We start from the raw sequence: 12,982 nt of genomic DNA, 5'->3' as shown, positions 1-12,982 counted from the left end.
TAGATATAGCTGAACAGCTTATAAGGGTTAATACAGAATGTGTGCCCAGGTGTGGCTTGTCCAAACAAAATTTAAAGTCAGAACATTTTATATAATTTCTTTAAAATAAGTCTACATAATATTTTAGAGGACCTCAGAGATAAAGGAACTGAGTTTTGGGACATTGATTTGAAACAGGGACAGTTAGATATTCTGCTGAAGACATCACAGTCACAGTGTATGACGGCTCAAGAGGCAACGCGCATGTAACTGAATTTGTCAGAGCTTGTCCTTATGTTCTTACCAGATGGAGCAGAGATCCTCCTGAGGAAATCACTGTGTTCAGGTCAGCTCCCTCCTTCAGCAGCCTCAGCACTGGAACAAAAGAAAAAGCAATGAGGGATGAATATATTTGCAAAATGAACACTTCTCAGTGACCCTCTCTGCACACAAACACATAGTGAGGAAATATGATGAATTATTGCAATCCCTACAGACACACATACGGGCTCTGTTCCAAAACCTAGTGTGCTGCCTAGCTGTCTACTGCCTACATATAGGCGCCAACCTTACAAGGCCATATTCTTATGGAAATGGAACCTCACAAGTGACTGATTTATAACACGCTACATCAAGAGAAACAAACAGTGCTACTCAAAAAAGTGGAGGAGTTTGGTGTTAGCATGTTGCTAAGCTAACAAACATATAGGGGGAGAGAGGGGCAAAGTGAGCCAGTGGGTAAACTGACCCACCCCCTGTATCTAGGCAACCCTACAGATTTTTAGCCATGTGACCACAAATCCAGGAAGCAACCATCATTTCAATTTGGCTGTGGTGGAGAGAAGCACATGTTAAAGTGTTAAGTATGATTTTTTTTTTTTCACAAAAAAACAGTTTTTATCCTATCAATGTAAAGTTTATACATGTCAAATATAATGGCTGTTATGTCAAAGCAAATTTATCCAGGCCTAAATATTTATACCATACATATTGGTGATAGGCTAATGTATAAAACCATGTGAATGATTTAGCTAAAGATTAGCCTGAATTACTAAGCCAGGCAGTTTTTCCAAAAATGGTGGCTGTGGGGCAAAGTGAACCAAATGCTGTGGGGTAAACTCAACCAGCGGTTCAACTTACCCCACCATGAGGCACTGAAGACACTGAATTTGTTTAGTTAAAAAAAATTATTTCAGTGTAGTATCACACAACTGATTTGATTATTTCATATTTTAAACATTTTAGAAAAGATATAATGCCAAGACATTATAAGAGGAAGACCAAATGGGGCTCAACACCCCTTGAGGACATGGAGAGAGCAGCAAATGATGTAAAGGGTGGCAAATCCATCAGAGCTGTGGCAAAAGAAAAAAATATTGACAGGTCAACCTTACGTAGATATATAAAAAAGAAGGAAGGACAGGAAGTGAAAACCACTGGTTACAGTGGAACAGCAGAGGCAAAGAGGGACTTTACAGAGGAGCTAGAGAAGGAGCTTGCAGACCACATCAAGAAGCTGGCTGACCAGTTCCACGGCCTTACCCCCAAAAATGTTGTGAATTGGCATTTGAACTGGCAGACAGAAACAATATTCCTGTCCCCAACAACTGGAAAGAGAAGGGTTTAGCCGGTAGGATGTGCAAGACATCACATAATTCAGTAGCTCAACTAAGTTTAACTGATCTTGTGTAGCTAAACATAGCATCTTGATATAATTAATTATTTTTAGGTCAAGATTGGTTCAATAATTTCAAAGCATGTCACCATCTCTTCCTGCCGTATACCTGAAGCAACATCTGTGGGAAGGGCTTCAGCCTTCAATAAAACTAAAGTGGAGGAGTTCTTTAACAATCTGTCAAAAGTGATGGACAGGTGAGAGAACACATTAGATTACATTTATAACAATAACTGAACACAACAGATAAGTACATATACAAAGACTGGCACATGTGTTTTTCTACTAGCTGTATTTACAAGGATATCAAGTGAGGGCTGTTTAGTTGCTTCATGCATCAACGGCAAGGTTTAGGCACTCTGATTCCAGTTTGGCTCTTTCATGTTCTGTCTTTGTTTTATAGGCATAAATTCCCTCCAAACATGATTTACAATGTTGACGAAACGGGTGTCACAACAGTGCAAGACACCAAAGCAGGAAGTGGCAGAGAAAGGAAAAAAAACAAGTGGGTGCCATCACATCTGCTGAAAGAGGAGAGCTTGTGACTGTGGTCTGTGCCGTCAATGCTACAGGGAATGCAGTCCCTCCTATGTTTATCTTCCCACAGGTTTGATATAAAGAACATTTCATCACAGGAGCACATCAAGGATCAATTGGTACATCCACCAGATCTGGCTGGATAAATGAAGACACCTTTGCTGAGTTCCTTGAACATAGTTCAGCACACCAACTGCTCCTCTGACCATCCCATGTTGCTAATCCTTGATAACCATGAGGCCCACATTTCACTGAGGGCAGTGGATATAGCAAAGAAAAAGGGTATTGTTCTGCTCACCATTCCACCCCACACGTCCCATCGCTTACAGCCTCTGGACAAGAGCATTTATGGTCCATTTAAGACCTATTACAACAAAGCTCTTGATGGTTGGATGAGAACTAACCCAGGCAAAACAGCCACCATATACCAGATCCCTGGATGTGTCAATGAGGCTTTCATGTTAGCGATGACACCACAGAATATAACTTCTGGATGCAGGTCCTTGGGGATTTCTCCTTACAACATAGATATTTTCTCTGATCAGGAGTTTGAGCCATCCATGGTAACAGACAGGCCAGCCCCTGAGCTACAGTCTGCTGCTGCAGATGATCTACCAATTGCTTCAACCAGCATCACTGCTGAGCTGCTTTCACCATGCCTCACACATGGATGTGCTTCACCAAGTGAAACAGATTTGAATCCCAGCCACACTTCATACGTTTCTGCAGAAGAAATTCTACCCCTACCCAAAAGTATGCCCAGGACACAAACAAAGAGAAAGTGTGTGAAGTCAAGAATCCTAACTGATACACCTGAAAAGAAAGCAATTGAAATGGCTCATGAAGAAAGAAAAAATAAACAGCAGGGAAAAAAGCAAAAGCAACATCAAAGATAAAGGAAAGCTCAAGAAAAGACTATTTTCAGGCGCTGCGTAATATCATTGCGCCTGCTGCACCCATGGTACGGCAGCAAAGTTCCTTGATTATTACGTCGGAATAAGAGTATAGTTCCTAGCCATATCGGCCTAGAAAATCGCAACTTTTCATTTTCCGTCGGTCTTCGTACACGATGCAACTACAGAAGAGTCAAGTTTTAAATAGAAAAAATATTGAAACTCTTTGGTCATTTTTGAGCGAGATGCTAATGGTCTAATCAGATTCAATGATCTATGCTAAGCTGCAGCTAAAAGTGCTACCACCAGACCCGGAGATCGGCTGAATGGATTCGAAAACTGTAAAACTCAACTGTTTAACTCTAGGGGAGTTGGAAAATGAGCCTATTTTCAAAAATAGTGGAGCGTTCCTTTAAGAAAAGTGTGAATTTTTAAACTATGTTCAGGTTTAAACTAAAAGAAAAAGTCAGTTTACCCCACATGGCTCAGTTTACCCATTCACACTGATCAACTTACCCCTCAGCTGGGGCAAGTTGAGCCACAAGAGCACTTTTTCTTTTTGAGAAGCCACATTTTCAAAGCCCTTTGTTATTAAGGCATTCTTATCATTTAATTTGACAGGAGACATCCTGAAATAAAGGTTGATGTTTTTGTTTGACTTCAGTCTCATTTTTTCATGCAGAGAAGGCAACACATGTAAAAATTGGCTCATCTTACCCCACTCTCCCCCTACGCATACAAACACAGGATAAAAAAAAAACTACTGAACTAATATTAAATTGAACTATTATTGGTTTTTGCTGGTTCTGAATGCCTTATAACTGTTATTTTTCAAACATAATAATAGTACTATCTTGTAAAAGTAGTTATCTCCCTGTATTCGCCATCTTGGACAGATTTTTCACAGAGCTCATTCTCTATTAAATATACAGCCAAAACAAGGTTTCTCAGAACACAAAGATCAAAAATAGCACTAGCCTAGTGTTTACTCTATAAACAAGGATCAAACTTACAGCCTTTGTCATTATTCTTAACCATCAGACTGTTGACAGTCCTTAACTCAATCTCTGTGACAGTGTCTAGTGCATATCGTCAGTCTCATCCTGTCTTTCCCTATGGTCTGGACTCAAGTGCACTACATCACACACAGCTAAGCCCCACTGACTTTAATTACTGAAGAACCTATCAGACACTTTACATCAATTCCCACCAAAATCCAGCATAAAAAGCACTCCTAGCATGGCATTTACTGTAAATGAGCACATTAATGAAGGAAAGGGACGTTGGATGAAAAAACACGCATACCAGCACTCACACAAATGTTGGTAAATTCCTGAGGGATTTTTCAGCTCCATAGCGTGACAACATACTAGTCTAGAATTGTGTCTCAAACACGCTCCGTAGGGAACAAATCTGCTTACATAGAGAAATGAAAGAGGTATGACAGAGGCCCATATGATCTCAGCTGAGATCACTAAATCACTAAAGAGTGAAGACAAGACAGATGTGCGCACAAAAACAACAACAAAAATGTTAACATCAGCAGGTTAGCCTTCTGAGGCTATCTGGCAACAACTCAGGCATATCGAAAGGAATATCTTCAAAGGAACATATTTAAAGAAATGAACAAAGGGAAGAGGACAAAATTGTCAAGCAAAGGCCTGTTTACACCAAGAACAATAACTATAAAGATGATAACAACAATAACTATATTTAATTCATGACAAATTTCAGAAAGTTAAGCATGGTAATAATATACGTACATGGCAATGTTACTGTGTTTGGTCTTGGCAGAATAGATCTGCTACGCTACTGCTGCGGCAGAGCAAGTACCGAGAATTGCTCCTGGCAATACATCCACAGACATGCTACTGTCAGCATGTAAGAAATACTGCTGCTGCACATATAACATACATGAAATTACCCCATTTTTAACATACATGAAGTTACCCCGTAGCAAACCTATATGGGTGGAGCTGGGGAAGGTGGAGGGTTTCTGAAGTGTGCTGCAACTGCTACAGCAAGCACTAGCCAAGTATTTGAATGTTGAGCAGCAAGCTCATTGGATGCTGATGTGAAAGAAACCAATCAGCTGTGCCATGTGAATAATGATGTGATTATGTCAGACTGAATTAGAACCTATCGGCCTGCGCCATCTAGAGTTTCATGACAGAACTTTGGATTAGCGTCCACACCAACAGACAATAACATTGTTTATTATCAGTGCTTGAAGTTATGTCAGGCTTGAGCTTTTTAAAGCCAGGTGGATTCTGATTGTCAATGATCTCATCATTCATTAGCTGGAAAAAAAAAATTTCTGAGAGTGATTCCAATGATATCATTCCTCTTTACTCTGAGGCGGAAATGAGCTTCTGCCCATTTATGCTGCATTTTTGGAGGTTAGTGTACGTAAAACAGCACTCTGGACATTACAAAAAAAAAAGTTTTGTGGAAAAAAAAATGTTAAGCTGGTTTGGAACAACATGAGGGTGAGTATGACAGAATTCGGTTACCCTTTTTTTAAGGTATCCTTGTTACATTGTAATTAAATTGTAATACAAGTATTGTGTAATATTAACTAACAACATGTACTTAATCTATAGAGTTAAGGTTTGGTTTAGGCTTAGTCATTATGCAAAATTTACTGTTATTACTATAGTAAGTACATGTAACGTTTTACAAGGACACTTTAAAAGCGTTACCCAGAATTTTTTTGTTTCTGGGTGACTTGTCCCTTCAATTCTCAATTTCTTTGACAGCTGTGGCTGTGGTACAAGTACATTGGCTGTGGCATGTGTGTCAGTGTGATGGATGGCTTGGAGGCTGAATGGGTGAATCTCCAAGATCACTCAGCAATCTCCATCAGGAAATTTAACACTGGTTTGGATTATACAGAGCTGTCAACCCAGGAAAATAAAAATGAATGAAGATCCCAGAGAGGAAATGAGGCAGGGTGTAAGCTTGTAAAGGACACTATCTGATGTACGCCAAAGCAATCAAGGACTATTCAGTAATAAAAGGGCTGCTATGCAATGTGCCAGATTAGCTTAATGCAGCTAAGGACTATATTTTGCTGATCGTCACAACACAATGGTGGCCGTGCATCTTAAATCACATGAACCTACGCCATTGCAAAACATGCAATCAATGCTAATCGCACATGCCTGCCAGACTCAAGTCTTTTCAGCTCCTTGGAAAGATGAGCTCCAACAGATCAATAGGTCTTAAACTAGGTAATAAATCTAGTATGTACCTGAGTGTTTTCTGCACATGACGCACATGTGCTCAAATCACTACTTACCAGGCAAGCGTGAAGGTTAATTACAGAGGTAATTAGCATATGATCAAACTGGCTATACAGCACAACCCAAGCTTTAATATGACCCTCACAGGAGTGGTTACCAACTCAAACAGATGTGCTTGTGGATGGCCACTCAACACAGCTGGAACGAGAGGTTAAGCAGTTGGCCTGTTTATTCAGGCTGTATACCTATTTACTAGGGGTGGAACGGTTCACGGAAAAAAATCGAACCGTACGGTTCTCCATACACGGTTCGGCACGCGCTAGGACCGCGGTTCAACTTAAATCTGACAACACATCGCTAATATGGTTTGCTAATGATTCTGTGCGACAGAGTGAAAAATTTAAGGGGGTCTGAATACTTTCCGTACCCACTGTAAATCACACGCCTTGTGGAGCGCTATCAGAGTATGCATTTATTTGTCATTTGAACTGTTTGGAAACGGAGCGTAAATGTGGAAGTCCTTCAAAGATTTCTTATCCTGTTGCGCCCCCTATAGGACCAGCGACTAGTCGACGTCAAGCTTAAAGCGTCATGGCAGAGCATTGAAGTCGACTAGTCATTTAAGAGCCAGAGGACGCAAGCTCACGTGCGCAGTGAGAAGACTTGTGCGTGTGCTCATCTGAAGCGCGCAAACCCGCGCAAATATTAAGCTCTCTCTGATGTATTGTGTTTCAAATTCACACAAAAATTATGTCAAAATGCCCGTCTTGGTAAGTATCCTATAGCAGACATAGCCGGCTGAACGTACTGGATCAGTGCATTCTCTTAAAGTGACAGCACTATTAATCAAACAGCAACAACAAAGAATTCACTCATACAGTGAAATATGCAATGCTGTTTTACATTTCATTACTTTATTCAATTTCTGTACCTAAAAACTAATCTCTTTGCTCTAATGAGTACCAGAAAAGTATTTCGCATACCTAGGGCAAAATCTTCAGCATGTTTCCCTCTCTGTTCCAGAATCAATCACTGAGGGTGCTTCTGAAATTAGTGATGGTGCTTTAGCTTTCATGCACATCTATTTTGACATCATATTTTTCCAGTCCATTGTTACGATTATCACTGTCAGTCATTGCGATTTCGAGAGGGAATCCCCCATTTATATGAGAATGTCACTCCAGAAACTTTGAAGCATGTATGCCACATTGGTCCTCTTAGCAGCATGACAAACAAAACTTTTATTCAAATTCAGAATTGATTATATACACCCAAGAAAGCGCTCAAAGAGCACTCCCTTAATAATCACCGAAAAGGTGTCACTCATTTCAGATCATCGTAATCTTCCATTATAATCAATGAATCTCTCTACACTGCACAATAAATCTCTTATTTACATCGTGTCTACACTTTGTTTGTTATAATGAAAGGATTAGCGTGCAGAACTCAGGACTGACCAAAGCTCTGGCGTTTTGAGCGGTGAGTGGATTCGGACTGTCTAATCTTTATTATCATTATCTCACCACAGATTGGGGAACATAACTTATGGAAATAAGATTGTGTTCTGATTTTAAAAGGGATAGTTCAAGTTCTGTCTATATTAGTATATTATTATAGTGTTATATTTCAATTTCACAAAGAAATGTGCAGCATTTTGCCCAAGCAATAATAAAAGGACACATTTAATTTATAAATTTGTCTTAAATCTCATTTTGTAAAAAAATAAAATAAAATTTAATCGTGAATCGAATCGAATCGTGAAATCAAAATCGTGAATCGAATCGTGAGTTGAGTGAATCGTTACATCCCTAGTAATGCATATAAATTGTCTTCTCCTGTAGTACAGACAGAGTCATTCCCAAGCTGTACAGTATATGCAATAAAGAACTATTTTATCCTTGACAAACGAAAAGATATTCCAAGTTTTGTTTCCTGCAATGGGTTGTAGGTAAATATCTACCTTATTCAGCACTCTTTTTGTTTCCTGTCTTATAAAATCCTGTTACCATTCCGTTGTGAGAAACCACTTCAAATGATTCAGTGCATGAGTGAACTGTCTGAATGAATCAAACTGAATCACAAACACTTTCAGACCTTTTTGCAAATCCATTTAACTGATTAGGTCAATAGCAAATCATCCGCAAATCTGCCATCAATAGTTCTGATTTTAAACAGCTAACAGACACACATGACATGACTGCTGAAATATTATCAGGGAAAATTATCCTCAGGTCGGTATACATGATCTCCACTCTCAGACAAGGATTTAGCAGTAATATTTTACTGAGACACTGTGGTATTTTATTGGGGCTTGAGCCCCAGTAAAGAGGGTTTAGTGACGCCACAGTTTCTGTCATCATTTCACTCACCCTCGTGACTTTCTTCGGTGAAACACAAAATCAGATGTTCACCAGGATGTCTAAGCTGCTCTTTTCCATTCAATGAATGTGAATGGTCACCAGGTGACTTGAAATGACTTGAAATGCATGACTTGAAAGCCCCATAAAAACATCTTAACAGTGGTCCATACAACATGTCCACTATATTATCAGTCTTCTGAAGTCATACAGTAGCTTCATGTGAGGAACAGACCAAAATTGAAATCATCATTCACTGAAAATCTGGCTTAGATAACCATGGTCACCGCTCACTGTATTGGAAAATCAGCTCCAAATAACTCCTTTGGTGCTCGGAGAAAAAAAAAAAAAAAAAGTTTCAAAAGGTGATCACAGATTTTTTTTTTTTCATTTTTGGGTGAGCCGTCCCTTTACAAAGCTGTTCAGCAATTAGCCGGAATGATACATTTAGCAATAATAGTGCTTAATGTTTGCATGAGCACAAAAACGGTCCACTTAACCCTGGAGAAAATGGGTTAACTCTGTGTGGTCATTAGAGGACAGATTTTCTGCTTACTGCAAAGAGAGAAAACAACCTGTGCATGTTAACATGGCGCTACTGAGCCTGATTGGCACATCTGTTAGATGGTCCGGCTGAGATCTTCTTTATGCACCAAGAGCTTGTAACACTCTAAAGAGAAAGGAAAAAATGAAATCGCATCATATGCCCCCTTTAAGAGGAAACACCAGAGACCACCCGCCTGTGTGTTAGGCCTCTTTACTGACCGCAACTAAACCGAGGTCAGCAGACACACTTAGCCCATAAGGTGTCTTTGCACAGTGGTCAGAATCACGCCGTGTTATTGAATCTGCTCAAGTCAATGTTGAGCATTACTGGTGGAACCATTTTTGGCTCATTGGGTCAAATAAACCATTAACGCACTGTTTTCGTAACTGGCCATTTACAGGACTCAAATGGAGCAGATACAGACAGTCTAATATTCACATCAGCAATTCTAGAATGAAACTGGACCTCTGTGGAGGCATCCAAATATTTGGACTCTCCGGTTTATTGGAATGTGCTCTGTTGGCACTCATATGATAAGGCTAATATGTGCTTTCTTCTGTGTGGTTGATAATCTCCTATATTTCCTATGACTTGATGTTGGGCACAAGAGTGGGCGAAATTCAACACGTCACGGGAAAATGAGAAAACATCTGCTGGAACCATATGTGGCGTTCCCATGGAAACCAGGCATGGAGAAAGAAGATGACGAGAGAAGGAAAAACAAGATAGTAGGAGATGAGAAATTAAACGATAAAGAATAACACGCAAATGCTCTCGCTACTTTAGGATGACACAGACCGTCACATATGATGCACGCCTTATGAAGGATTCCTAAAATATATAGGCAGTTACAGTACATTTATTTTTCACACATAAATACCTACACACACTATACTGTTCAAAAGTTTGGGGTTGGTATTTTAGTCTATTTTCAAATGTAATTTATTCCTTTGATGGCAAAGCTGAAATTTCAGTAGTCATTACTCCACTCTTCAGTATCACATGATCCTACAGAAGTCATTCTAATATGCCGATTTGGTGCTCGAGAAACATTTATTATTATTATCAATATTAAAAACAGTTGTGCTGCTTAATATTTTTGTGGAAACGGTGATACAATTTTTTAAATGATTCTTTAATGAATGGAGAGTTCAAAATAACAGCATTTATTTACAACTAATAGAATATAATTATTGCAGTGATTTTAAATGTTTTACTGTCACTTTTTATCCATTTAATGCATCCTGGATTAATAAAATTTTCTATACAAAAAATATATAAATTTAGTACATTTTAACTTTATATTATTATTATTATTATTATTATTATTATTATTAGTGTGGCTTTAAAGATAGCCATCGTATTAAATAATTCAAACAAACACAAATTAATAAAAGCACACATATATACATGCATCTTTATGTATGCCCAATATCAGCATGCATTGGCAATCTTCCCTGAAGACCCTCCCCTCCAAATCCCATCACAAACGGTCACGGGAGACTCATTTGAGACACATTACTACCAGGTGTAAATACAGATCTGCCTCATACGATCACCTGAGATGGAGGCCAAAGACAGAACAGGACAGAGCAAGGAATAATTATTAGACTAGCACATGTCCAGTTGGCCTCATGTATGTGGGGGTTGTTTGTCTGTGCATGGCTGCGAGTTTGAGATATGGAGCACTTTGTCACTAAGGATATCGTGCCAGATATACAAACAAACCCTTTAGAAAATTGCTTCTATTGTTCTTTGATCTCTTGAGTTAAATCAAATCCACTGCTGAGCCATAATGAAGTGCATGAGTACATATAGCATAATACACTACAATAGTGCATTATGTTCTGCAGCAGGATACAGGTGTCATCCATTAGCCCTAATATAATAGGCAAAAGGAGCCAGTCGTCTAGGCAATGTGGATGGGCCTAGACCACGTTAATGTATAACGCTAATGGGAGGGGGAATGTAAGAGAAGTGCACACAGCAAATTGATGTCTCTAGAGGTTTGAATTCAATCAGTGGCACCACAAACAGACATATTGAATCATTCAGATAGCGTGTTTACAACACTTTGAAACACATTAGCTCAGTGACAAAACCTAGTGAGCTGCACTGCTGTCTACTGTCTAGATAGACAGCATCCTAACTGAAATGGAACCCTTATAAGTAACAGTTTACATACTGTAGACAGAGCTACTCATGTGAAACTCAAAGAACAAATAATTCCAATTGAGTTTGGTGCTAGCATGTTGCTAAGCTAACAGCTCAGTACTCCAAGCATGTAAATATATCAGACAGTGGGGAAAATAGTTGAACTTTAGGCAATATTCTTAAAACAATGGGCAAAATACAATTTTAGTTTTATTTTCCACTGAAATCACCTTAGACATGGTGATTAAATGGATTCACTTCAAGGTCACATCTATTCCATCCCCATTTCTCCATCCTTTCCTCATTTGAACCCCCATGTTCCTCCATGTTCCACCATCAATGACAAGAGACTTCAGCCTTTCATCTCTGAAATGAATCGTCCTCTCCTTCAGAAAACAGCTAAGTAGGTTTCTCTTTATCTCTAGACCGGAGAGAAATCCATTGGGAGTTCAAGTCAAGCACAGATGCTTCATGTTTTTGAAATGGGCTTTGGAGGCATGGCTATGTTTTCCTGATCAGAGGAGAGTTCAGTCCTCCACAATAAGAGAAGGAGGATTTGGGGGCGATGTGGAGGTTAAAATGAGCTCACTGGGGTGGAAAAAAAATCATTCCAGCTTCTTGAAGGAAATATTAACAACAAAAAAGTCTGAAAACTCATCATGCGTAGTCAGTACTCTTATTCCATTCATATTCCTAACAGAAAGCTTTTGACCCCGAGAGAGCTGAAGTGACAATTGACAACATGTCATCGAATCCCATCCAATCCTATGCCTGGCAAAATGGACACTGTGTTTTGGATCAGTGGACACAGGCCAGTTTGGCACCCAAGAAAAACAAGTTAGATAGGCTGCTTCAAATCATCAGCTTACAAACCACCAGCTTCTGACCTAGATTTCAGCTTGAGCAGCAGAAAAGTTGGTCAGTTTAAGAGCTAAGTGAACATACTTGAACTCACCACCTTATCAATGAGTGATGAACGTTTGATTTCATTTTATTTGAGCTTTCAATTTGGAATACAAAAACAAATACATTCATTTCCCCGCCTAGGATTTAAAAGGGATCATATAAGAAGTCAAATTAACATCTGAGCCAAAAATACCATATACTGAAAATACACTAGGTCTAGGCGATAAAACGGTATCGATATTTATCGACGGTACACCTTCATCGATAACGATAGAAAAAATGTCCGATATAGTGCACGATATAGGCACGTGTTATGAGTGACACAGACAGCACACACAAACACGAACACATGCCGAAATGCCTGCCTGTGATGAGGAGATTGTGAATTAAAAAAAATGAATATTAGTCGAGTTTAAAATAAACATTTGCATTTGAATGCAAAAATGGTACAATGGAACGTTAGGTGTGCATCAGGGAGCGTTATCAGTGACGCACGAGATGCGGTGATGATGATGTAAGTGACGTTGTTGCATTTTAATTTTTTGTTAGTCTAGCCCATGAGACGCGCCGCTGCTGCGTTATTCATTCAAAATATTAGAGAAATATAGAAGCTCAATGTGGAGAAGATCTTGATTAGGTTAAAACCGAAACCAAGCCATTCACACAGAACGCATATTCAGCACATTTTT

General features: G+C 39.2%; 1 protein-coding gene across 1 annotated transcript in view; it reads right to left on the bottom strand.

Annotated features, from left to right (window-relative positions):
• LOC107721565 (unconventional myosin-XVI-like) overlaps positions 1–438 on the bottom strand; it is a 153,451-nt gene extending 153,013 nt beyond the window's left edge. Inside the window, 2 exon segments of the mRNA XM_016529652.1 lie at positions 284–354; positions 435–438. Of these exon segments, the coding sequence (XP_016385138.1) occupies positions 284–354; positions 435–438 (75 nt within the window).
• Between the last annotated feature and the right edge of the window lie 12,544 nt (positions 439–12,982).

Source organism: Sinocyclocheilus rhinocerous, unplaced genomic scaffold (assembly GCF_001515625.1).
Source record: "Sinocyclocheilus rhinocerous isolate Xijiao unplaced genomic scaffold, SAMN03320098_v1.1 scaffold30, whole genome shotgun sequence".
NCBI classification, from domain to species: domain Eukaryota; kingdom Metazoa; phylum Chordata; class Actinopteri; order Cypriniformes; family Cyprinidae; genus Sinocyclocheilus; species Sinocyclocheilus rhinocerous.
The sequence above is the reverse complement of the archived record's forward strand: the minus strand, read 5'-3'. Positions and strand labels throughout refer to the sequence as shown.